Source organism: Ceratotherium simum, chromosome 14 (assembly GCF_057802395.1).
Source record: "Ceratotherium simum simum isolate JZ-2026a chromosome 14, ASM5780239v1, whole genome shotgun sequence".
Taxonomy (NCBI): Eukaryota; Metazoa; Chordata; class Mammalia; order Perissodactyla; family Rhinocerotidae; genus Ceratotherium; species Ceratotherium simum.
This window is the reverse complement of record NC_141913.1, coordinates 2,726,999-2,754,979: the sequence shown is the minus strand read 5'-3', so window position 1 is coordinate 2,754,979 and position 27,981 is coordinate 2,726,999. Positions and strand designations below refer to the sequence as shown.

Below are 27,981 nucleotides of genomic sequence, written 5' to 3'. Positions count from 1 at the left end.
AGCACCTATAGAAATACTGAATTTTTCATTCACGGTTGAATTTTCTTGTGTCATCAAATGTATCTGCATTTGAGCTCTTTTTACTCCTCTTAAACTGCTACCGTGAAAGTTATTTCTCCATCATTTAGCTATTTATCTCCATAATACTCAAGAGTGAAATTTTAAAAAATGGATAACATTACTCTTCCTGCTAACAACTGGCAGATATCCCAGGGAAATGGTATACAGAATGAAATGAGCCTCTATAGGAAAAATGGCCTTTTCTTGTTTCTGATATTTTTCTTATTCCGTGCTATCTGTCAAATTAATCCATAGTTTTTTTTGCCTGACTTCCTAAAGTGAGAGAAAAGTTAGAGTTTTAAGCAGTTGTACTTCCTGTCACTAAACATGATCAGCATCTCCCTTCATAGCTTTTGGGATCTGAGTATTAAAACATTCTTTCTTAAGGACTGGAAAAAAAGAGGGGAAATATATATTACAAAATGCCGGTGCTATAGATATTAACAGGTACAGAAAATTGGAATTTAAAATTTCTTCTAATCCAGATTTTTAAAAAAACCCAAACTCTACTTTATGCCCATGCATATTTGAGGGCACAAATGTAACAGTATAAATCTTTATAAGACAAGCAGAAATGCAAGGAAGTGAGAGGAACACAACATCAAAGCATGAAGAGTCACCTGCTGTATGTGGAATCACACAGCTGTTCAAGTACAAGCTGGGACCAGGACCCAGTTTACACTGTAGCATCTTGACATTCAGAATCCTGGATTTGGAGCTCAAATATTTGAATTTGAGATGTGCTTCTGCCTTTTTTTTTTTTTTTTTTTTTTTTTTTTTTTTAAGATTTTATTTATTCAGTTTTTTCCCCCCAAAGCCCCAGTAGATAGCCGTATGTCATAGGTTCACATCCTTCCAGTTGCTGTACGTGGGACTCGGCCTCACGTTGGACGGAGAAGCGGTGCCTCGGGGCGCTCCCGGGATCCGAACCCGGGCCGCCAGCATCAGAGCGCGCACACTTAACCGCTAAGCCACGGAGCCGGCCCTGCTTCTGCCTTTTAACCGAGTATGATTTGGGGCAAATTACTTAGCCACTGTGAGCTTCAGTGTCTTCATCTTGATCTATATACTGATTTCAGTAACACTTCTCAGGGTCATTTTGAGGATTCATGGAGTTAATGAACACAGGCATTTTATAAATAGTAAAGCATTAGAGCAAAAACAAGGTGCATTTAAAGATATTTATTAATGGTCATTCCTTGGCTAAGGCCCGGACACTGAGCAATGGTGGCACACCCAAGGGGCCCCTTCAGTTACCTCCCATTCCTCTTGACCAATTACCAATTGGTTCTTGTGTAATTTTTCTTCTTCCTCGCCGTCCTCCTTTCTTTCTCTCCATAACACAAACTTCTATCATTCCTCCTTGCTGCTCTGGCTATACTTTTACCCTCCCCTTGAAAACCAACTCCACTTCCTGATGTCTCTGTGTCTAGTCCCTTTATGGGACCACGCATGCTACTTCCCATGAAGCTGCTCCTGCCATCTCGGTCCCTGTCCCTTGGCACGTGCGTGCCATTGTCCTGATGTGTAGGCTGCAGATTTCAGTGACTTCAATCTGAGGTTACAGAGGGGACAAATAAACATGGAATCCCATCAATCACTACATTTCTGGCTTGCAGAGAGGTGCATTCATTGTGTACTTAACATCTTGTTACTTAGTTACAAGGAAAAAAATACACTGAGTCCATCTTTGGGCAAACCGAGTCTTCCCAATGTGACTTCTGAAACAAAGGGGTGGCCTATACACTTTCTGCTTCCTTCACTAGATACACAAGCCTGTGCCACCTATTCTGAAACTTACAGAAACAGTGCTGATGACAATGGCTATAGTGGATGGGTCAGATGTTCCAGCATCTTGGATGGTGTGTACCTGCAGGAAGAAAAGCTACCTCCCTTCTCAATGCCCAACAGGAGTGCCCCAGAGACATTCCAGGCTAGGGCCAAGTTCCAAGTGCCACTTGCTTACCCTTTCTTAGCATCAGACCCCCTTGATTACTTATTTCAAGTTGCCCCTGGAGGGGAACCTGGTGTCGTGGTTGACTGCTATTTCCTCAGTGCATTGTGGAATCCCTGGCACAGAGCAGGAGCTCAATGAATAAATGAATGAGTCTGTATGTGTATGGATCAACTGTATTATTTATTATTAAAATGTCATATATAAATATTAAATAATATTAATATATAATATTTGTATGATTCCCTTTCTCAACATATATTTCAGAGATTATTGGCAGAAGCTTGAAAGCACATTGCCTTACTCCTTTCCAGTTCATCAAAAGGAAGCATCTTTCACAAGGTTTCTTCAGACTGAGTGCTGTGATGGCCCCAGCCTGGGAGCGCAGCCTCAGAGCACTGCAGTTAGTCACTGCTCCCAACCACTGAGCAGGTCACTCCTCTAAGTCTCCCTGCCCCAAGGCTTTGCCTCCAAACTTCGCTCAGTCCATTACCCTGGGTAACCAGGCTGTGATCCTGGGTCCCTACTAACTGTTCTCTATTGAAGGCACTGGTTCTCAACTTTGGCTGCGTATTACAGTTACCATGGAGCTTTTAAAAAATTCTGATGTCCTAATCCAAGAGACTCTGATTTACTTGGTGTGGGTGGGGGTTGGGTCTGGGTGTGTTTTCAAATCTCTCCTGGTGGAGAACCATTGATCCACAGCATCAGCAGCATCTGGCTCCATCTTCCGACCTAACGGTCAGCTGGCTCGAATGGAGGTGTAATTGTGGAACACCAAAGATTTGTTTTGAATCTACTGATTAGTCTAACCCTGTATACAAACTCTTGGAATCAAGAAATCCCATTTCTCTGATTTAGAAGGAACTTCACTCATAAAATGTCATCTAGGAGCACGGTGTACCAAGCTCACCAAGGGGCTGAGCAGCAGGTAAGATGACATGGGTTTTTTAATGTTTACATAACTAAACTTGGATTATCTTTAAAACAAAGGACATTGATAAGCATTAGTGGCTCACTTGGGTGATGAGATACACTTTAGTCTTGAAGCTTTTCTTACCCAGTGACCTAGACCGGAAAAAAGGATTAGGATAGCAAAATGAATTAAGTGCGGTTCTTTTCAGTGTGAAAATTAGGTACAAGTATCCAGAAGAACTAAAAGAGTTTGGTGTTACGATCTGAAAATGAAAGTGAACGAGCGTATTGTAGATTGATCCCAGAAAGAGAAAGAAGTGCCAGGAAAGAGCCTCCACCTCCTGCTGGGGCAGCTCTGCCTCGTCCTTCCTGTCTCTTCTGCCCTTCGCTGGTGGGGCCCTGAGCGGCCAACAGTGGGGGCGGTCTCCCGCCACCACATGGCTCCCTCCCCACCTGCTCACTCTGGCAGGTCAACAGTAAAACTGCTCAGGGCTGGGCACTGGAGGTTCTTGGCTGATGATTCAAGACATGTTCATGAATGTTCATTCAAATCTTGTTCTCTGGTTTTTTTGGAGAGGAAAAAGTGGAAGCAGGGAGGCACCTGGACTTAAGATTTTTAATGCAAAATTTGTCAATCCTGCTTTTCTTTTCTCTTTGACATATTTCAAATTATTTCCTGAGATCTGCATAAATTATGACTCAGGGATACATGTCTCTGACAACATCAAAGAACATCCTGGAAGCCAGGGCAGAGGTAGGTTTACTGACCCTGAGAACTACTCCATTTGATTTTAGCAGCTCTTGGGGTTTGAGTGACTGTGGCCATCGTGAGCCAACATTATGAGTCTACAGATGTGTCCCTGGTACACAAGGCGGTTACTCTCAGCACCCATGCCCTCGCAGGGCTGAAATCTGGGGAGGAACACCACGAGAGTGTCAGTATTCCTCTGCCTTCTACATCTGTCTCCCAAAAGCCGGTGTGGCAAACACCCTCACCACGAGGAGAATAATCGATAGAGAGGTCCCTGGGGATCGCTCACAGGGTGGACAGACAACTCAACTGCAAGACAAGGAATCCAAAGCAGCAGGCAAAGCACTCCAAGATACCTCCCTGCCTCCAGGTGTGAACGGCTGCGATTCACAGCCCCAGTGTTTGATTTCTGCAGGTTCTGGCTGCAGGGTGGGTGCCGCTACCAGGGCTGTGGCTGTGCATTTACAGATGTCGCACAATAGGCAAGAAGGTTACTCTTAGCAGTTCTCCCCCCATGGGAATAAGGCGTCTGAAAGGTAAGGTCTCGAAATTTCAATAATATCAGGCTGGTAATACATTCCATTTCCCTCACAAGAGGTGGCACACACAGACCTCTGCAGAGAAGGAAATGTGCAAAGTGGTCGTTCTTACCACCACCACCAAGCCCCCCAGGAACAACAGAAAAGGGCAGAAAGAACTAGAGCACAATAAAAAAAATTAAAAGCAATGAAAAGCATTAGTGAAAGACATTCAAGAAGGGGCTCTATTGTGTAAGACGAGTTTTCTAGTTCATGGGAAGTGAGAGAGATTAAAAATTACAATTTCAAACCTTGAAAGACAACTTATACCCCTTCTTTTCACATTCTAATTTCCATACAGTATGTTGTCTGTGTTAACTGGAGCCACTGAGAAGTCAAGGTCCTTTAAGCTCACAATGGCATATTAGAGTTTTTTGAAGGGAAGAAAGATAGTACAAACACGGATTGGTATTCCATCATAAACAGAATGATACTTAACTTCTTCTGAGCACTTAAGACTTCCCAGGCTCCATTTGAAGTATTTTGATGTATTATCTCATTAAATTTAAACATCACAATCCTATGCTATATGGGCTATTGTCCTCCCAACATTTTACTGAAAGGAGGCTGAGGCCTAGGGAAGTCAGGTGAGTTGCCCACTGTCTCACGGCTCGTGAGTCGTGGAGCTGAGTTTTAAGGTCTGACCCCACTGTATCACACTACTCCCACCTGAATGTCAGACACTCCAGAGGGTTCTATCTGACAGGTGTGTACACACAGTCATGACAACCCCAGCAGGAGTAAAAGAGCAGAAGAAAACCCATGTCAACCACCTGAAAACAACCTCTTTAAATGTGTTTTTATATGAGGTCAGTTCCCTCCTTAAAACCTCCCATGGTCCACTGCTACAGAATAAAATCCAACTTCATGAGCACAGCCAGCTCCTAAGACCCCTTCTCCACCCGCCAATCTCTCCTACATCCTGAGCTGCAGCCTCTCGGGAGCATTTCCAGGACACAGCACGTCCTGTTTCATTCCCACCATCCTAGCCCAAGCCACGTGACCTCTCCCTGCATTACCAGAGGCCTCACACTCGTCTCCCTCCCACTGTTCTCTGCACCTCAGCCACATCCCATCTCTGAAAAACGTCATTTTCCCTGCTTAAAATCTTCAAAGGCGTTTCCACTGCTCTTAGAGCAAAACCCACATTCTGTTTTTTTATTGAGAAGTTTCAGGTGTACAACATTATAATTCAACCTATGTATACACTACAGTGTGCTCACCACCACAATCTAGTTTCCTTCCGTCATCATAAAACTGACCCCCGTTACTCCTTTTGCCCTCCCCCCACCTCCCCTCCCCTCTGGTGTCTGCTCTCTGTAGAACCCAAATCCTGTAATAAGGCACACAAGGCCCCGCACAGCCCGTGCCTGGCCTGGGTCTTGAGTCTCTGCTTTCCCCGTTGCAGGTGCCCCGCTCCCTGGCCGCTCCACCTCCTCATGGATCCCCTGCCAGCAGCCCTCCTCCAAATGCTGTCGTCCTCCTCCCACCTGTGCTTCAATTCAAGCCCACACGGCCTGCTGGTCTCAGCTTAACAGACTGAAAGTCTCTCCCTCAGGCAAGTTTTCCAAGACCCAAGTCGTGGCTTCCATTTCTTCACAATGTTTACTATCAGGTGTGGTGCCGGTGTGTTTCTAATGCCTGTCTTCCTCAGTGATCCGTGAACGTGGATCTGCCCATCCAGGTCACACAGTCTCCCTGTGCCCTGTGGTCTTACACCTAGCTTGCTTCGCTCCTTCAGATCCCCTTTCTGGTGGCCCCAGTGGGCATTTGAGTGTGCAGCCTAAATACAGGTGAGCGCCGAGCCTGCTCCATGCCAGGCATTCTGTGACGTACAGTAAGGGATGCAAAGGTGAGTAACAGAAATACAGCCCCTACTTTCAGGAAGCTGGTAGTTGTATAAGGTAGAGATAAGGCAAGAACATACCACATTCTCATATAAAGTGCAGTAAGGAAGTATCCTAAGACACTCGAACTTCAAACTAAGACATGCACTCCCCTGGAGACACATGGAGGTTTTCCAAGGGGTACATGAGTAGTTTTAGAGTATTAATTTCAAGACACTTCTATACGGACTCTGCCAAAACCGATCTCCCTGAGAAAAAGCTCCCATGCACAATGGTTTTTCTCATACTTGACAAAACCCTCCCCCATCTCAAACATTACTATGGGGTGTTGCCCAGGTATAAAAACCTACAGATCTGAAACAAAGGGATGGATTGAAATATTGACTCTGAAAACTCAGAGGGCTTTCTGTCTTCCCAGTCTGAAACATATTTTTGTTAAGGGTAAAACTTGGTGTTAAAAACCGGGTATTTTGGTTCATGTTGGGATGCTTTGAATTCACAACACCTGAAGCAGTAGAGGCTGGTCATTCTTATTCTTTTAAATGGAACTGGAATGTTTTGCAGGGCTGCCAGATTTTCTTGGATGAAACCCATGGATGAAAGTTTCATGTGTTTTTTTACAGGTTAGGTATGCTTTAATCTGTAAGGTAGTAAAAAAATATTTATCACATGTCATAAATATTTTATTCTAATTACATCAATCCTCACTTTGTCTTAGAAAATATTTAATATTGTTGTTCTCCTATTAACAAATAAACTTACATAAACATATGATGAAAATTTTAGGTATCAACTTAAAATGTCTAAAGTTGGTACATAATTTTTTCAGACTTCTTTTGAGGATACACAAAGAAAAATGTTTGCAGACCACTGTGAGTAAGTGATGTACGAGTATGTCTCCAGTAGTTAGAGTCAGGAAGAGATTACATCTCACTGGCGCAGAGGCAGCAGGAAAACATTACTGAAGCCAGGGCACCTGCAATGGACCTCAAAGGTCAGATACCACCTTGACGTTCAGGAATCAGGGTGGAGGGCGGGGGTGGCAGGTCCTCTGGGTGAAGGTCCAGCAGAAGTGACTCATTGCCACTTGAGGGGGCAGGGGACACGCATGGAGCCATCTTGTGAGAAAACATGAAGTTTTTATAAAAATTGTGGGTTGAGTGTTTATGAGTAGAAAAATAAGACACATATTAAAAAACACAACCAGGAAGAAATCTTTTAGACTGAAAACTTGGGCAAGTCAGAGGCAGCAGGCAGAGGAAGCAGCGTTTGGTGGTCTGAGCAGACCCTGGGGGAGGCATGTGAACTGTAGAGGAAGTTTTACCAGGTGTGGGCTCAGCCCCACGTGTGACAAGGTGGAAGCCGTGAGGACGGAAGGAAGGAAGAAGGAGCTGGAGGAGGCGGGCGCAGTGGGCCAGCGGGCTGAGTCTCTTGTAGGATGCAGACAGATGTCAGTGTCCAGAGTGGAGGATCTACTATTTATTAAACAAAAACTCCCAGGAAAGATGTTGAACACGAACAGTAAAGAACAGTAAAGAAAGAGATCATGCTCCATCTTGATTAATGAGAGGGAAACATTTTAAATATTTTCCTCCAGATATATTAAAAAATGTTAAAATAACATTCTGAGGATGGCTTCCTGGGCACCCAAACAGCCGGTGGGGACCGCCGGCGGAAACATCCAGGCTGCGTGGTCTGGAATCCCGAGGACAGCAGCGTGTGGCTCCAGGGGGTGATTCCCTTTGAGCAGCACAGGAGCCTGGGGGCAGGAAGGTCAGAGCAGTGCTGGGCAGGGTGACAGGCCCCCAGCTGGCCTGGCACTGCTGGCACGGCCCAGGCAGGACCCGAGGCTCCCCAGTGCAGAGACGAGGCTCAGGTGGGCTTCCTGAGAAGAAAGAATGGGGCTGCCTTTGGAGGGCAGTTTTGAATGAAACTGAGCAGGACTCTTGCTGTCCCTAGCACGAGACTTTTGCTTTGTCACCAAAGGAGTCGAGGGCCTTGGGCTGGAAAGTACGGGGGACCCTGAAGGGGGCTGACAAGGTTGGTGGACAATTAATTAAATGATGGACAACGGCGATAACCCCCACGGGCCAGGTGTCATAAGCTATGCTCATTTATTCAACACTGCCAACTGTGTAAGTTTCCATCCTAAGATGAGAACTGGGCTTAGGAGACAAAGAGACTTGGAAGCTGGGATTCCCACCCAGGTCAATCTGGCTACACTTTTCAAATCTCAGAAAGACCTGAAGAGCCTGGGGGCCTTGTGTGTGCTTGTCGGCCCTCTAACTCCCCGGTGTGACTGGTCCTGGGAGCGGGAGGAGTGTGTGTGTGTGGTGTGGCATACACTGGACGGCAGAAGTACAGAGGGAAGGGGCACTGACCCTGAGGGCAACGTAGCTGCAGAAAACCCGGGAGTCCTTACTTTGGGCACTGGCCTGGCCTGAGCTTGGGCAAGTTCTTTGGGATTCAGTGCATTCCATCAGAAGTGAAGGTGGAATATGAATGTGAAAAAGATAAACCTGGGATTTATGCATTTATCGTAAAGCTCTTTCTCATAAATAAAAGTGGCCCTAAATTTTGGATCCATTATTGCTATTATTGTTGCTGGCGATAACCTAGAGTAAGTATTATGAAGTCAGTTATTCAACATTCAGAGCATTAGATGTCCCTTCAGTGGTTTCTGAGTTTTTATTATAAAATTTTATGTGACTTTTCAACGTAATACTTCCCTAACACTTACATCTATAAATTTACATTCAGTAGCTTTTCGTTTATGCAGTAGTGAAATGTAAAAGGTAAAATGTGCCACCATGCTTTACGGACTGAATCTGCCTCCTGTGTCACAAAAGCGATAACAGGGACACAAAAAACAGTTGGCTCTTGCATTAATAATCCTTAGTAACACTTATTGGATAGGTGCATTTTGCTCTCCCCTGAGGCTACTTATGTTAGAATCATGGAGTTTTTATGAATACTCTTCGGTTTCGGCTGCAGAAAAAGGAAACCAAAGTAGAGATGGCTGGGTGCATGGGATGGCATTTGCTCATTTTCCTGACTTGCCAAGAATGGCCTCCCATTTACCGTTTAAAAGAAGCAATAAAAATCAACTAATGAATTAGAAGCAAACACTGATAATTGTTCTATGATGGGGAAAACTTGTGAAAACTTTAACCTGAATTCAAAAATATAACTGGCAGCCTGTTAAAATAGCATTTTCTAAGGATAGCTCTTATGTGAAACACCCTTTATGTCCAGAATTAGAGTTAGAAATGTTCACCAGTCCAGTGGAATTTTAATTTAGTGACAGTAAAAGAGGAGAAAATAGTCATTGGCGCTATAATAAAATATACCTTTTTTAGAAGTAGTGTCAAAAATGATGACTTACATAATGGCATTAAGTACTGGTTTTCTGGGTGAGTCACTTCCAGTGGTCCCACACAACGACAAATCGCTTCTTACACTGGAGGATTTCCCACTGCCTGAGTCTTTCCTGTCACCTGGCTCGCTCTGCTAGCACGTGCTTGCTGATTACCCTATTTCTTCTAAATTGGCTCACAAGGTATGTGCTCTTATACCTAAGAAATACTAGGCATACACTTTCTGCTGTGTCTATGACTAACATTCCCTCTTGAACACATAATCCATATGCTGATGTTTATGGAAATTTCACTCATACTATTCCCAAAAATTCTCCTTTCAGACTGAAATAAGAAAGCGTGCCAACATTGTGCGAATATTTGTAGCTTTCTCTAGATAATTAGTTTCATGGGATGTTGGCTTCCAGGGGCGTTACTAGAACATATGAAATTCTTGTTGGATACCAAAAGGTCATGTCAAATTTAATTAAGAGGAAATTGGTATAAACCAAACACTAATGGACAGGCTACATGCAAATTCTAAAACAGCCTGGGAAACCTCTGTCTGCAGTATCTCTCATAACCTTCAACCCTTAGCTCTTTTTTGGTTAATAATCTGACTTTCATCTTATTCACTTATTCAATTAAAAGTAATTATGAAAGGGGCCGGCCCGGTGGCGCAAGCGGTTAAGTGCGCACGTTCTGCTGCAGCGGCCCGGGGTTCGCTGGTTCGGATCCCGGGTGCGCACCGACGCACCGCTTGTTAAGCCATGCTGTGGCGGCGTCCCATATAAAATAGAGGAAGATGGGCATGGATGTTAGCCCAGGGCCAGTCTTCCTCAGCAAAAAAGAGGAGGATTGGCATTGGATGTTAGCTCAGGGCTGGTCCTCCTCACACACACACACAAAAAAAGTAATTATGAAAGATCAAAAAACAAAAGGGATAAAGAATAATATAGTAGGTATTATTTAATATGTCTTAATAAAGATAACTTTAATCTATAGCCACTTGCTTCCTAAGAAAGTGTATTTTTTGGGCCGGCCCCGTGGCTTGGCAGTTAGGTGCGCGCGCTCCGCTCCGGGCGGCCCGGGTTCAGATCCCGGGCGTGCACCGACACACCACTTCTCCAGCCATGCTGAGGCCGTGTCCCACATACAGCAACTAGAAGGATGTGCAGCTATGACATACAACTATCTACAGTGGCTTTGAGGGGAAAAATAAGTAAATAAAATCTTTAAAAAAAAAAAAAAGAAAGTGTATTTTTTAATTCCAACTGTCACCTTCCCATTTTTCATATTTGCATTGTCTAGTATCTTAATTCCAATATGAGTTCACCCTACCTTGATTAGTCAATATTATAATTCTTTTCTCTTGTAAATTTTTATATGCCTTCATAGTTTTTATTGTGGTTTTCCTTAATTTATCTTTACTAGGATAAAGTTCGTGCATTTCCACACCACTCCTAACAACGTCTCAAGTCATGGCAAAAACTGAGAAGGAAGCACATTTTGTGAAAAAGTAAACTGAGAACAAAATGACTCAAGTATTCTGCGTATTTTCTTCCTTTCTCTTGCTCGTTATTTTAAGGCCTTTAAACAACAAAATAAATGAAAATAGTGGCTTTGAACCTAAGTTCGTCATGATATTTTTAGAAATTTTCTTTTTTCTTAAAAGCTACATGTGTTAAAATTAATCTGAATGAAGCATTTCAAAATAAAAATCTACAAGATCACCCTTGGAAGCCTTCAAATAAATTATGTCTGATACACAAACACATACACACTTCTAACTATTTAGATACATTTATAAAATAAATTCCAAATAAAGATGTAAAAAAATTTAATTTAAATTTAAAAAAATAACTCCAGTTGCTCTCATATCACATGCCATATGATGATTTAAATCACATTCTGGGGTTTATTTTTTAAAAAAACCAACATATTTTTCTCTATAAAACCACTGGCACACGAACTCAAAACCAAAGTTTCTTCAAAGTGATACAAATGTTCTAAAATGTTAAGAAAATTAAAAAAAATCTTTCTATTCATAAAATAGAATCAGAATAAGACTGATCTGATTGTGCTGCTAGGAAATTTGTTTCAGAAAGTTGTTAATAAATCATCCTTTTTGCTTTCCTCGTGTGCGTGGTGAAGCTTGATGTGGGTCAGGGTGGGAGTCAGCTGTGAGTGTTCGAAGCCATGGGCACAATTACTTACTAGTGTAGTGCCTACGTTTTACTGCCTGCATGTAAATATTTCACTTGGTATCTGTATTTTTTTAAAGAACATAATCACGATACTGTTACATCACCTGAAAAAGAACAATAATTACTTAAACTCATCAAACAGCCATCAACTATTGACTCTGAGGTCCTTTCCCCAAGCTGACATGCAGTGCATGGGGGACACCTGCATTTCCTGGGACTGCACCCTGGGAAGTTGATCTCAGAAGGGGTCAGAGGAGTTCCTTTCAGTTCAGTCCCACTCTGCCTACAACCTCCTGAGTGGTTATGACTGGCCACTTTTAGGCATCTGGTCAACCTCTACCAGAGCAGAAGATAGTGCCCGCCCAGTCAGCCCACCGACACAGACAAGTTGCAGGCCAAGAGCTCACATTTTTCCCTCTGTCTCCCTCTTATTTCCTCCTCTGCTCCTGTTATTATCAGTCTCTCTCCCAGAAGATCACTTCTCAGTGGTTTCTTAGCCTTTTGTTCTCCAGTGATTTCTTAGCCTTCCACCAAAGTTACTCTCTAAAACATCCTTGTGTAATTCTTATCTCAGAAATTGGATTGGACAAAGCCTGTTGGGAAGGAACTTGTCTGGTCTTCGGAATTAAGCTGTTTTCCCTTAACTGTAGTCCAACTTTGAGTGTGCATCAGGGAAGCCTTCAGAACACCAAGGCTGGTCCTTTGCTGCTATCAGAGTGGCTCAATTTCTGCAAGACTTCAAAAACTGAGGGAAAATATGCTTTCCCCAGCTTGTGATATAGCTTATTGTCTTTCCAACCCATATTTATCTTTTGTTTAAAAGTTAACAACAGTGATGATAATCTTTGTACTTTGGAGGGGAGTGCAGGCTGTCTGTGAAAACAAAAGTGGCTCCCTTTGATACAACCTTCTGTAAGGGAACATTAACAGGCGTAGAACATATTAGCTTTTACAAAAACTATATGAGTATACACTATACTTGGGGTAAAGCCTGAACTGCCTATGTGCTATTGAGAGATGTGTCTTTTGGAATCCATAGGATCATAATGATAATTATAAGAATTGTGGCTAACATTTATTGAGAGGTTGCTTGCAGAGCTGGTATCCGAGCCTAGGCTGTCTAACTCGAGGGTCTATACTCTAATTAACCACTCGGCTCTATTGCCTGTTGGAGGAGAAAAAGTCTTGTCCCAGCTACTGACATAAAACATGTTTCCATATGGAAGGAATTTTAGGGCCAAGTTTCAAAAATTTGATTGTGAACAGGTTGCACAAGCAAAGGAATATTTGTGAATAAAACCACTAATGGGGTGACTCCTAGCATGACTTGCACTTGGAAGTGAAATATCCCAAGGCATTTCTGGAAACACTCTTTACCTAACAGGCCATTACTTGGATTTTATTCTTTTTGGACTCTATTCAGCCCTCCTCTAGAATCATGCCTCCCTAGCAGTTACATAATCATTTCAGCTTGCAGGGTACTGCTGTCAATGGGAATGCAGAGGCTGCTATTATTCTCAACATGGAAAGTGGAACGATAAAGGCAGACAAATCAGAGTTGAGTAGCGGGGTAAAGATTAAGCCTCCAAAGAGAAACTCTCATACAGAAAAGAATGAAAAGGTTGGCAGGCAGTGTGTGGCAACAATCTGCCCTGTGATGCAGAGATCGAGGCACTGCTACCGGAGGGACCTTTGGTCCCTGATCCCTGGGACAGGTTATGGGGCAATATTGCATGAAGAGCTGGGAAGAGGTGCAAGAGAAAATGTTTGCAGCCTAGGAAGGGAGGAACATGACAGAGGTTCCACCGCAAGGGCCTCCTGCTGGCTGAGTCACAGAGCATTCATCAGGCTTGTCTCCAAAGAGAATCCTCATAAACTCATCATGAGTACTTGTTCATGCTCTAAAGAGAGAAGGCAATCAAGGAGAAAAAAAAAGAATGACAGCCTTCAGAATGGAGGGATTTGGTGACCCAAAGGATCCAGCTGCCTTCTGTCAAGGAGAAATAAAGCGAAAGGAAAAACCTATATTCACATGCTTCAGGGGCTGCTGCCAGAGAAATAAAAGCTTTCATTAGTCTCTATCTTCTTTAATTAAGCTTTTTTCAGTACACAAGTGGGATCTACCGTTATTTACGAAAGAAGAGTATAAATCAAATAAATGAATAAAATAGAGATAAGTTGACTCCCTAGATATAGCTTAGTGCCGGCAATCTCAAATTTTCAATGGCAGTGTGGCGGATGGCATCAGGAAATTTTCAGAAGCATCCTTTTGAGTGAGAAGGCAAGAAAAAAAAATAACTTGCAATGGCCAGAAACTTCCTAAATTGTTTGCTGCCTTGACAAACGTGTCCAAAACTGTGTCCATGGATGATAAAGGAACCTGGTCCCAAGAGTCAGGAAAAGTGGTTCCAGGTCTGCATTGGGTCTCACTTTTTCACCTGCTAAATGGGGTAGGGATGGGGGAGAGAAATACACGAAAGTAGTCCCCAAATCTGGTGTTGCAGCAAAATTATAATTATTAACAGTTGGTTGTTTATAGATACAGCCACACTGTGTAATTCCTGAGGTCATTGCTCTATTCCCGACCCTGTACTGAGCCAGGTGACTTGGTAGGTGCACAGAAAATTTGTTAAATTTTGGATGAACTACACTTGAAAGGAATGGCTTTGTTTTGCAAGGGTCCCTGGTGCTGGAGGCCCCAGGAAGCCACCACCAGGGAAAGTACGTGGGCATTTAGCCTCAACTCTGTCCTTTCAAAGGACTGAACCTGGAAGAAAGATGTGACCTCATATTTTTTCCTCTTCGTTGGAGAAAAGGCCACTTAGGAGACCAGAAACACGTTAGGTTTCTCCTAAATTGAACACTGCATACACACTATTAAAATAGGAATGTTAGTCCATATAGTTAGCAAATACTTTTTGCATACATGACTCATTTGAACTAATTTGTTCTTTAAGTTTCAACTGTTTCAACTACAAAACACGGAGTGGAAGTTAAAGAGTTTTAAAGTTTCTACCAGCTCTAAAGGATTCTACAATTTTCTACTTCAAATGAGTAACACCTCTAAACTACTCTTAAAGATTTAAAAAGCATTTGTTTTAAGACAGTTTAAAACTGGGTGCCTGCTTAACAGCAGGACATCATTTGTCTTCAAATTATTCTCTATTAACTTAGGTTCTACCGAGGCAGATGTTTCCACTGTGGCATCTGTAACAACAGGGGTGGATGTTACCCAACATGATCTATTTTGGTTTCACCTTTTAATTTGCAACCTGTTTTTAAATGTTCTCACTACTAATGAGCAAGTTATTAAGAGCATATGGATGAGAGATGTCTATGATCTGACCTTTTGGCTAATTGGCCAGTATCTATTGAAATTAATCTGATGAAGAGAAACTATTGTTTCCGAGGAAGTGTGTGGATAAACTGTTATTTGCAATTGTTCATTTCCCTTGGAAAACTACAGAGGAGAGTAAGCTGCAGGTGGGCCGCGCCTGCAGGGCATGGCACAGGGTGTTGGGAACACTTAGAGCTCGTGAGGGGTCATTGCTTGCCTGTGTATCAATCACACTTCCTCAAAGCCTCCCTCTTTAAATTTGAAAACTCGAGAATGCTCCACTTTACCAGGCAATACTTTTAAATCAATCCCAAATAGGATATGATAAATGAATCCAAACATACCCCACACCCACTGTCACTGTGGGGACGAGCCGGGCAGAGCCCCATCAGCTACGCAGACTTTGTACTGGAAGCTCAAGCCTCACTGGTGCTTGGAGGAAGAAAACAAAAGTTGTTTACTGAAGACTTAGCTTCTGATTTAACATTTTTTCCTTTCAATTCTACTGAGAAATAATTTCAACTGTTCACCTCCATCTGGAGGCCAGAAGGCAGGAAGACAAAGGCTTCTTCCTAGAGTGTGCAGCACTGGCACCGACGTTCTGACAAGTCTCTGCGACAAGAATGACTCACTGAGGAAAGTTCTTTCCTATTCTGAGCACCATTATTTACTGCTTCAGGGGCCTGAAGGGGAATTTTGAGCTGGGAAAATATAAACCACATTTATCTTTCTCAAAATTCTTGTTAAGAATGTCCAAACTGCACAGAGTACGTGGAAGAAATGTAGAAGAAAAACAGACTAACAGCAAACAGAGGAAGTCACGATAGCCAAGCTTCAACTGCTGTGCAGGAGTTGCATATCTGGAGCTAGTTCCACTGTCAACCTTCTCTCCCCACATTGTTACTATTTTCACTAAAAGTGTGCTCCTAGCTCAAAGTCTCTGGAGGAAATTCTTTTAGGTGTTTCTTTTTCAAGTTATCAACAAATTATAATTTTGGATAAATAAGACTGATTATATAAGGTGTACATGGAAGGGGGATATGCACACACAGGGTCAGGGCAGAGAAGCAAAGTTAGTTTACCAAGATCGACTATCTCCCAAAACAGGGGCTGATTGACTGACACGCCTAAAGAATAAGTGTCTGTATGAACAGGAGCCGGCCAGCTCTTAACGTAGAAAGAACATGGTCACAGGCACCGGAGATAACGATCCCAAATCCACCCAGGTAAGCAGATGCTCTGTCAGGCCATGAGATACCCTTCCTGCCTGGTTGGCATAGTCTACTGTCTGACTGGTATCTAGTGCACAGTAACTCCCAATTGTCATTTATTCATTCATTCACTCTCAATATTCTTGTATTTTCATTGAGCATCTGCTTCGTGCCAGCTCTCCACTGGGTAGTTGGTAGGTAATTGTGGAATGAATGAACTTTGTGGCCCTTCTGTGCCAGGTCATGAAGCAATGTTCTGCCGAGGCATCTTCCTCTTTAGCTGGCCTGTGACACAGAATGCCCTTGCCAGGCTGACGGCAGTCCTGTTGGATGGACAGTGACATTTCTCATTGTAAGCAACTGTCTGGTATCTGGTTTTCTGTATCAGTTCCTGTGATATATGCCAATGTGACTTGACATCCTGATATAGACACTGAGCATCCGGAGTTTCTCAGCATAAAAGGCTGATGGTGATAAGGTTAATGGCATGTCATGGAGGGCCTGTCTGGAGGGCCAACCCTCCACAGGCCACGATCTCCATGAATTGTTCCAAGCCTTCTTAAAAATATGTAACAGGTTTACTCACATGTGAGAAGTGAACGTTCATGTCACTAGCTACTTGGGAGTTTATACAAGACGACTTCCATTTTGAAATGCAGACATATGTAATTAGTAAGACCTATTCTGTGTTGTTTATATACATTTTCAAGGTCAGTGAAGGAGGACATTATTTATTTTATAAACATCCATATGGCACCTCCCAGGTACTAGACATTTCCTAAGTGCTTTAGAAATATTAACTCATTTAACCTGCATGACAACCCTACAGGGTAAGCTATTATTATCTTCATTTATGATGAGCGCAGAGATGTTAAGTAACTTGTCTGAGGTCACACAGTTATAAATGGAGGAGACAAGATTTGAGCCCAGATACTACGGCTCCAGGGTCCATGTTCCTGATCATTAAGCTATGCTGCCTCTCGAAAGTACTAACAGCTCATACGAACATAGCATTTACTCCATGCCAGGCACGGCTCTATGCATTTGTATCTATTAGTAACTCAATCCCCACAGTCGCCTATGAGAGGCAGTATCCGAGGGTATTTGAGTTTATGAGGTGGTGATGAGCTCTGCTGCTGGAGGCCAATGGCCTGGGGCTGAATCCAGCTCTTCACTTCCCAGGTCTGTGACCCTGAGCAAGTCACTTCAAGTCTCGGGCCTCAGTCTCCCCACGTACACGTTCAGTACAATAACAGGACTCACCCTCCATGTTTATGGTAAAGATTAAATGAGTTAATAAATGTAAATGCTTACAACACTCTCCGGCACCTAGTAAACACTAGGGAAGTATTTGCTCTTACACTGATTGTAATCACTGTTTACCAAACCTAGAGTTCAGCAGGTTCAGATAACTTTTCTGTGGCAGCACAAGACTTTGGATGCAGGCCTTCTGACTGAGGTACATGTGTTATTTCCAATATATCCCTCTTTTAAGAAATAAATGTGAGCTATGGGACCTGCTGCTCTAGTGTCTTGTCACTAAGAGAGAGTGTTTTCTAATATAAATGCTAAAATTGTTGAAAAGTGAGCGAAGGCATAAACTTTTCAGCAACACATGCAAAATGATAACAGATAGCCAGCAAACCCAGCCTGAGACAAATAGGAAAACCCAGTCTTGACTGACCATGGTTCGAAATACTACAGATTATAATAATAACTCGATCTTTAAGTAAGAGGTTAGGCAGCAAACAATTTTGATGCTCTCTGAGGTGTATTTCACCCAGTTATAAACAATTTATGACATTTTTTTACCCCTAAGGAGTATGCTTTTTTTTAAAATTAAGTCTGTGCTTTTGGTCTTAGTCCAAAATAGCTTTAAGTTTCTGACCAAAGTGAAGCTCTTAACTGAGGTCCACAGAACCTGAGATAATTCGTAAATGGGATTCAGTGGCGGGTGTGTCTCCATGAACCATCTCAGATTGTATAAAGTGTTGTGTACGTGTGCACATTTAATATTTTGATTCTGGGGAGAGGCTCTCTAGATTTTGCCAGCTACTGAGAGGAGTTCTGTGCCTCCTAAAGGTGAGGAACCCCGGGCCAGAGCACACAGGCTGGGCGGTCCTGGCGGAGAGCACGGTGGGGGTGCGGGGGGCTCCCTGTTCCCACATGGGCATCTGGGCACCTGTCTGGAGACCTGCTAGTCCAGGACTTGCCAAGGGTGCTGCACAGAGCTAACACTGATGGTGACGGAAAGAGGCTGTAGCCCATCAGGAGCCAACCCTGTCGGGTTAGCACAAGGCAGAAAAAAGAAATAACGAAGTGAAGTGGGTGTCAAGGCAACTATACTCAAGAGGAGCTGTGTGGATTTTAACACTCTAAAGTTCAAGTTACAACATCGAAGGCAGTTTTAACTAAGAGGTATTTTCAGATATGACTGTACTGTAGAAAATTTGCTTTTTTGAGAAGCATCATTACTTAGAAGAAAGGGGTTGGAGCCTAGGTTCATTTTATCAAAGAATAACCATGTGATTTTGAGGGACGAGCTTCGTAAAGCCCGTGTAAGAGGCTGCAGGCGGTGAGCACGAGCCCAAGCCCCTTCTCAGGGCAGGAATCCCACGGTAGACGCAGTAGGAGACGCCCTGGGGAGGAGAGGCACCCGAGCCGCCCGAACCCGGCAGGCACTCAGCTGCAGCTCTGCTTCTCCTCTGGGGTCTCAATTCTATTTATGAAATGAGACGAGTAACATCAAAAATGGTCAGAGCATACAAAGTACACTAAATTAGTTACAGCACAAGGCCTGGTGCATTATAGACACTTAATATGAATTGAATGAATGGACAAATAAAAATGCTGAGTTTCAGAAAGAACAGTATTATATCAACCCAAACCACTAATGTAGAAAGAAAATGTATTTATTAGTTTTTATTAAATGAGAAGGAAACACACTTAAAAATTAGCAGTTTTTGACCCGACAGTATACTTTATATTAGAAAAAATATTTTAGTCATATGTAACCCAGATCATTGAATAAAATTACAAAATGGCCCCACTGCCATTATAGTAGTCTGAATTATTCATTTCTATCCCAGATTTTTTTGTGGTTACTCCCCATTTTCTTTGTTTCCAGTTTTCTCTCCAGTATCATTCCACACTAATTAATCTCCTTAAAGCACTGTTTTCACCACCACGTGGCTTAGGGACATCCTTCCTTTCTCCCTCCCTGCCTTTCTGCCTTTCATTAAATAACATCCCTATTCAAAGCCTTCCAACAAATGTCCTCACCTTACCTGTCACTTCTCTCTTCTTAGCCCTTCTAACTCAGGGGTTTTTATCTGGGGTTTACAGATGTTTCAGGGTGGATTTTAACGAGTCTGAATGCATAAATGTTTACATAAAATTGTGTACGTGTGCATTTGTCCTGAGAGACGATCCATTTCAACAAGTGACCAAGAAGACGCAAGATGCACAGAGGTGAAGACCCTTCCAACCTCAGTTGGGTCTCCCTCGTGCGCTCTGCTAGGGGTTGAAGGGGCGTGCTCCCTCTGGACTGCCGCAGGCAGCCCTCCCATTCGTCGTGTCCTCTGACAAGGGAACCCTTCCTTCAAGGCTGGCTGAAGACCTGCCTCCCCCACAAACCCCACCGACACCCTCTACCCCTTCTCCAGCTCCTCTGAAATCCCAGGCAATTGCTGGTGCGCCACCACATGACCATGATGTGCCCTCCAGATTTCATGATGCACGGCTGCTCCCCCTGAAGAAATTACAGGCAAGTTCCTGTGGCAGGATCCTCCAATATTTCTGTGCGTCTCCAGCCCACAGATGAGCTTAGAAGTGAGGAAGAGGAACTCTGCTGGGCGGGCCACATGCATCATAGACTTACAGCATTTCCTTCCACAATTACTCCGCACTGTCTTTCCTGATTTCTCTAAAGCAGGACTCTTGAAGTCAGCATTAACAATAAGACTAAACAAAAATCAGACGAACACTCCTCCAGGGCCCCCTGTTCATGCACCACGTGGCTGGCAAGTGTTCTCCCAAATCACTTCTGAGGAGCGGTTCTAAATGTGTGCCTCCAGCTCATGGCCCACATCGGCTCGGTGGGGTATCTTTTGGTTGTGAAATATGATCAGTTCTGGGCAATCCTACCCACCTGTGTACTCATCTGCCCCCCACCGCAAACCCTGCTTTTGAAATCCCAGCTCTGCCCTGGCTCTGAGTTACAGACATGCAGTGGAAGATGTGACTTCCTCTCCTTTGAAGCCTGGTGTGCCAGATCGTAAATCCTGAATGCTACAATTGTGTTAATGGCTGCTCAGGCAGAGGTGATGAAATGAACACAGGGTCATCAATATACTAGCTGCCAGACAGAAAACCATTAAACGAAGGGGAGACAGGAAGAACACACTAAAAAAGCCACAGATCTGCCTTGAATGTGGTCCCTTCAATTTGCAGAAACATTACCATTATCATCAAAGGTCAAAGTCAGCCACTGGTAGAAAAATCAATAGAGTTGAGGGAGGGCGAGAGACCAATTAGATAATTCACGACATGTCCTCTGTACTGAAGGAACTTGGTGAAAATCTGTGTATTTCAAACTCTTGGGAATAAAACTGGTTGTCAGTAAATCGGACCATTTGTGTAGTTTCACGTGTTCCTGCTATGAAGAGGTTTTAAAGAATTATATCACTGCAAAATAAAGAGGAAAAAAAGAGCAAAGAGAGACTAAAATTGCATCTGCCTGTTAGTCTTTACCCTCCATTTTGTTGGACTCTTAGAATCGGGTGTTTATGTTCTTGTTTTTAACGAAGACAATCCATGAGCATGTTACACCTGTCCAGGCCAATTACTACAGGTGATCAGAAATCTTTATTACCGGCAATCTGAGGCCATCAGTTACCTTATGCTTGTGGCATACACTAGAAAAGAGATTCTAATTTTTTAATATGAATATCATGGTCTGAATGTATTACTCTTAACATGATGTGTACTGTCTTGCCTGAATGTTAGATTAAAAATCTGCTCATTTCTTCCCTCTCCCCCTGCACCAACAACAGTGATGCAGTTTTTGAAGTCCAATCTGTAACCCACTCTGCACTGGGGAAGGCACCATGCTCTGGTGAACAGGGCGTTCCGTTGCGCCCTCTCCTTTTGGGGCCCATTGGTCGTCTACTACAAACTGATTACGTTTGCCATTTCTTAGCTACCAACAGATATATTTGCTTCTTAACACTTGATAGATCAAATGCTGCTAAAGAGGACTGCTGAGCAATTAAGTATCATTCAAACTAATTCTGAAGGAGCCAGAAAGTGACAGCTCTAACGGCATTTTTCTTCAAAGAATAATCTCCCTCAGGGAGACAGGGGCCGAGAGAATGAACAAGGGAAGCTGGCTGAGGGGCCACACATAGGACTTGGGTGTTTCAATCTTAACTTCAGCTGGCTGATTAGTCACATTAATCTAGAGGTCCTCAATTTTAAAAATTCAAATAAAATTTAACTTTATGTTCATGCTATCTACAAAAACACGGGTTGCCATTCAAGGACTCAGTAGTAGTTTATATATTTTATGATCAAATTTTCACATATATTTATAAAAGCTGCTAATTCGAATTACTGTCAAATTTATTATTTCAGATCTATTATGACCCTAACTTGAGAACGTTCTGAAAGCCATTAGTATGGATGTAAAGAACTAATGATAGGTTCCTCTAAAGGCAGCCAGGATTGGACTCAGAGGTCCTAGACACAGGTCCTTGTTCTGTCCCAGATGTGAGAGCTTGAGCCAGGCACTTGCTTTCTGAAGACCTGAGCAACTCCTATGTAAGAGCCTGCTTTGTGCCAGGTTCATGCCGGGCACTCTCTATGCCACATTTCTTATGACTAGCAAATGACCTTGGAAGGAGACATTACTGATTTCATTTCAGAGAAGGAAACACACTTGGAGGTCAAGCAAGTGTCCTAGATCTAGTGTAGAGTCCATAAGTGGTGACATTAGACTGGGGACTCTATGCATGGTGCCACCCAGGTTCTCACTGAGGCTGGGGGGATGAGGGGGATAAGGCTCCATTTCAGCCAGTGTCCAACACTACCAGTAGGGAATAGCCAAACGAAGCTATCCAAATCGATATTAAAACTTACAATTCAGTTCCTCATTTGCAGTAGATACATTTTGAGTATCAGTAGCCACATGTGACTAGCGGCTACCATATTGGACAGTGTAGATAGAGAAAATTTCCACCACTGCAGAAAGGTCTACTGCATAGTGCTGCTGTAAGTGTTGGAATTCTGGTCTCTGGCTACAACTGCCTCTTCTCCCATCCTGTGACCCATTAACTGAATCTGGCCTCTATCCTTTAGCTCCTTCTCTCTCCTCATGGCCCTTCGGACACCTCTGGCCTCCCTGCCTCCAAGCCTAGATTTTCCAACCATGGCTTTCTTAGCATCCTTGAGCCCCTTGCTCCTCGACTTTCTGTTGGACACCCCCCAGGTCACACCCTTTTGATTTCTAGGCTCCTGTTTCTTGAATATAATGCATTACTGGTAACAATGATAAAGTAATAAAACGGAGAGAATGTACACTCTTCAGCCCTAACTGGGTCCTCTGTGCTTCTCAGCACTTCTTCAGTTCACCTTATATTGATTCAGTAACTCGTCCCTATGATACCTTGTTCCTGAAAACCTGAGATCTCTCATGATCCTCATTCTCCACAGATGACCTGCCTCGTAGTTGGTGGGGAAGACAATACAAAAACCATGCCATGAGCTTCCCCAACACCTTCCTTGAGTTTTCTTTAACCAAAGTTATCCACCAACTGCTTTCTATCGGGGAGTACTAATTTCCTGCTTTCAGATCTTTTCTCATGATGTCTCTGTCATTTAGAAGTTCTCCTCCAAATCACCTCTGCCGCAAAGCTGTTTTTGGATCATCTCATCTGAAAGCAACCTCTCTTTTGGTCAAGTTTTCCCCACATTTCTCTGCACCTCTCACATAAGTTTGTACTAATGTACAGGTCACCTCACATCCTCCTCACTAAACCACAACCAGTGTGGTTGTGCATCCCCAGCAGCAACTAGCACAGGTCTTTATGTAGAGAGTATTCAGTACCTATTTATTGAATGAATATCTATATAACTATTTTTGCAAATGTCAGATTAATTCCTAAGGTAGATTTAACTCAATAATTGACTAACGAACACATTTCTTCTAACGATCTCAACATGAAGAGTTAACTAAACAATTAAATTACCAGAACCTCTGATGGGAAAACAAGGGTGTATGTGTTGATGACTAGAACTGCAATAAATGGTGCTATAGCAGTGTGTGATATCATTCTGAGGGAGGGTGAAGTAGGTACAAAATGATAGAGAATGGGCAAACAACCAAAGAAAGACATCAAAGCTGAAACAAACTTACCTTGGGTAGCAATGTAATGATTTGGTCGATGATAACCCTAAAAATAAATGAAAAAGAATATTTGACAAACTTAAAATCAATAAGCAGCACAAAAGTCACATGCTAAGTTTGCCAAAACAAATGCACATACAAATACCAACAGTTCTATCACTTGCAAGTTAAATTACCAGACCCAGTACCACTGAGTTCCCCTTGATAAGCAAAGGAGAATCAATATAGTTGTAATGCTTGCACAGGGGGTGTGAGTAATGTAACCATACACTGGCTATGAGATGATGGATGAGCAATAAACACTAACAACTTATGGATTCTCTGAAATAACATGACCACAACGCTGATTAGAGTGCAAACAGACTGGGAATGTACAAGAGAATTTCATTTGTGCTTGAGATGTTGTTGGCAATGTGCCAAAACTTTAACACATATTCTGTTATATCAGTATAGGCAGTTATGTCAATAGTCATACTAAACATCATTCCTAAACTGCTAATACCATAACATGATGCTGTAGCCAGGGCCAGGAATTTAAAGAGGCAGAAATTCTGCAAGACCCCTTCCTTTTATCATGACCCTACAAGAAGAGAGAAAGATGAAAATTGAGACCAAAGAACGAAGGGAGAAAAGAACATCGTAGGATCAATATCTGGGAAAGAAAAAGCCAATTTAGGGAAAATTATGCACAGGTAACATATAATATCACCACGGACCTTAATACCTTCCATTTCTCTCCCCTGAGATTACCCAAAATACTGTGCCCAAAGCCAGCTGGAAAACAGAATAAAGAATCTTGAAGAGGAAATACAGATTTCTCAGACAACTTACATGCATACCTGTTAGATTTTGCCCTTAAAACAAGTCGACAATAATGAACAGCAAAAGCAAACACATTCTTTTATATAACTGACCTGCTGTAAGTCTCAAACACAGAATCATGACAGATATTAAGTAGGATTATTTAGATGATCCCTCATTTCTCACTGTGGAGCTGATATGCTCCATAAGGCAAGACCCTGGTCCAACTTAGTTGTTCTATATGTCAGTCCTAGCAAAGTGCTAGGAGATAGAAGGAACTCATTTGTTAAACTGAAATAATCCACACAAGTCCATGAATGACCTAGTTGCTAAACACAATGGTCATTTCTCAGTCCTCATCTACTTGACCTATCAGCAGTGTGAACACAATTAATCCTCTTGAGATACTTTCTCCATTGGCTTCCAGGATACGACACTCTTCTGGTTTTCTTCTTACCTACCTCCCTGGCTCCTCCTCCTCATTTATTTGTTCATTCCTCCCTTTCACCTTGATGGTGATGTTGGAATGCCCAGTTCTTGGACTCTTTCCTCTGTCCACATTCACTCCTTTGGTGATCTCATCCAGTCTCCTGGCCTTCAATACCATCCGTGTAACGATGAGTCCTACATTCTTACTTCCAGCCTGGACATTTCTCCTGAAATCCTGATGTGTTATCAATTCCTACTTAACACTTCCACTTAAATGTCTAACATATCTTCATAGCTTAACACATCTAAAACTGAATTCCTCATTTCCTCCCTACTTGCCACCTGAATCTGCTCCACCCTCAATCCTTCTCGGATAATGGCAACTCCATCTTTGAAAGCATCCTTTATCCCTCTCTTCCTCCTACACCTCATAGCCAATCTGTCAGAAAATTCATCCGCTCTACCTTCAGCAAAGTTCCAGGATCCCACTATTTCTCTCCCTCCAGTGCACCGCCTGGGCCAGGCCACCATCATCTCTCTCCGATTGCTACCAGAGCCGTCTAGCAGGTCTCCTTGCTTCTACTCGCACCTACCTACAATTATTCTCCTCTCAGCTTCCAGATCATGTCACTCTTCTGCTCAAAGCCCTCTAACTACCACCCATCTCACAGTAAAAGCCAGAGTCCTTAAGATTGTTTACATCACCTGGCCCCACAACCTCTCCCACCTCGTCGCCTATGACTCTACCCCCTTCACACCACTCCACCAACACTTGCCTGCTTGTTTTTCTTCAAATTCGCCAGGGACTCTCTACAGCCAGGCCTTTTCATAGCTGTTTCTCAGCCTGGAATGCTCATTCCCCAGATATCTACATGGTTCAATCACTTATCTTCTTTGCTCAAATGTCAACTTCTCAGCTGAGTTGACTCCAGCCACTCTATTCAAAACTGCAATCCACCTTCAAGCCTGGTGCTCCTATTCCCCCTTTATAGCTTTTGTTTTCTCCATTGTACATACTACCATCTAATATTTAACTGGCTTATTTCATTTACCATCTATTTCTCATCATTAGAGCCTCAGCTCCATTAGGTCAGAGATTTGTTTTCTGATTTTAGTCTGAATTGTTCACAGTTACAACACCAGTACCTGGAACAGTAACTGACATATGATAGGTACTCAGTGAGATCTTATTGACTAAGTGAATAAAGGGGCCCTGAATATTGACTCTTTTCTCTGTTAAAATTAAAACTAATTAATCTTATATTCTCATTACTTTCATGTTTCCTTTGTCTGTATCTCTACCCACTCATTCTTTAAAGCTTAGTTCAAATCACCTCCTCTACAATGCCTACTCTGATCACATTTTCTCCTTCAGTCAGTGATTCATCAAACAGTTATTAAGTGCTTACAATATTTCAGACATGTGTAGGTGCAGGCGATACAAGGATGAGTAGGGCACTGTCCCTGTGCTCAAGGACCAAGTAGGGGTTGTAGGAGCTGGGACTGGGGCATGAATATCTCCCAAGGGAAGGTGTGTTATAGAGAAAATGTTTCTTACTTCAGCTTCTAAATTGTGAGGCCTTGGGGAGAAGATGACCAGGTCTTGGACCCCTCTGAGTACTCCCATAAGGTACTCATTAAACACTTGCTGATTAACGGAATAAATGCAACGTACCTTACGAAGAAACTCTGCTTTAATAAAAAAAAAAATCTAATTTGGGTTGGGTTGTTCTTGGTCATTTTCAAAGGTAGGGGTATAGGGGTCTTTGTGTGAAGAATGAGATATGAACTATTCCTCCAGGCCCCGCCCTCAAATCTATAACCAAAAATGCCAAATCTTTTCAATTAGCACTAAAAATAACATTCTTATAGTTATTTTTAGATAACTTTTAGAGATTGTGATGCTAGTACTTTTAGTAGCATCTGAGTAATACTCAACCAAGACAATAAAAGAATCAATATACATGGATAAAACCCATGCATGGAAGTACTGATGGACTAAGAAATAGTGTGACGTCCAAGCACAGAGTATGCCTTGGGAATTACAAGGGAGCTGAAACCTGTTTAATGTAAACTTGGGCCTTGGGGGTAACAGCAACTTTCCCTTGATTTTCAGTCTGCTTTTGATTTCATTCATTCTTTCAACTGAAAACATGCTGTCTCCTAAAGAATTTATTCCTATGTGAGACATTAAGTTAACATGATGCAGAATGAACAAAGAAGCAGACTTTAATAATTAAACAGTCTACATATTTAATGACATGTCTTGCGTGCATTAGAAGTCCTGGTTAACAGCTGCAGACTACTTTGAAGGCAACTTAAAAGTGCAGTGATGACAGGAGACTGCAAATCATCGAATTAGGAATTAGAGTGTTTTGTCCCATTAATACGCAAACATTTTTTTTAAGTGCCAAATAATCCAAGTTATTGACAAAAAATAGAAATAACATTTTCTTAGTCCACATAAGAACGGGACAGCAAAGACGACGCAGAATGTTACAGAGGAGTTCACCAGCCAATAGGCTGACACATCTTCACTGTAAAGTTCTGTGGTGTATGGGGCAACGTTACTTTGTTTGCTTCTGGAGCTGGACCAACGTGTGTCCACCAATCTTATAGCAGACACACCATGTGGTATGTTTCAGAATGGTTGGGTTTACTGACAGTTTCAAAATACATACATCAATATAATTTCCATTGATATAGTCCGAGTTGGTGTCTCCTTCTATTGTCTGCAACCTCACCCGGGAATGATCATCTGCAAAGGAAAAGGAAAACAACAATTAGCAAAAGCAATCTGTTGGGCTGCTCAGAGACCCAGAATGGAAGCACATTACATAGAGATCATCCACATCCATGCTGCTTTAAAGATAAACAAAGAATTAAATACTACACACCTTCTACACTTCCTATTTTTCTATTAAGACTGGGAAGAACTTATGATTCTTTGCATTTTACAGTAAATCTCATTAACTTATTCTTTGATCATTTACAGACGTGAAGTGTTGGCAGAGGTCTGAAACTTCTACATAGAGTCCTGTGAATCACAACAGAATTATTTCTTGGATTGGAAGTTTAGCAACTATTCACTAAATCACACACAAGCCCTGAGATTTTGAAGGTTGCGTAT

General features: G+C 42.6%; 1 protein-coding gene across 2 annotated transcripts in view; it reads right to left on the bottom strand.

The window, feature by feature from the left end:
• PTPRM (protein tyrosine phosphatase receptor type M) overlaps positions 1-27,981 on the bottom strand; it is a 771,664-nt gene that overhangs the window by 57,206 nt on the left and 686,477 nt on the right. For both annotated transcript variants that reach the window (XM_087438889.1, XM_004421085.3), the window contains 2 exons: positions 27,533-27,609; positions 23,631-23,667 (listed from right to left, as the gene is read on the bottom strand). In XM_087438889.1, the coding sequence (XP_087295015.1) occupies positions 23,631-23,667; positions 27,533-27,609 (114 nt within the window). The remainder of the gene's footprint in view (positions 1-23,630; positions 23,668-27,532; positions 27,610-27,981) is intronic.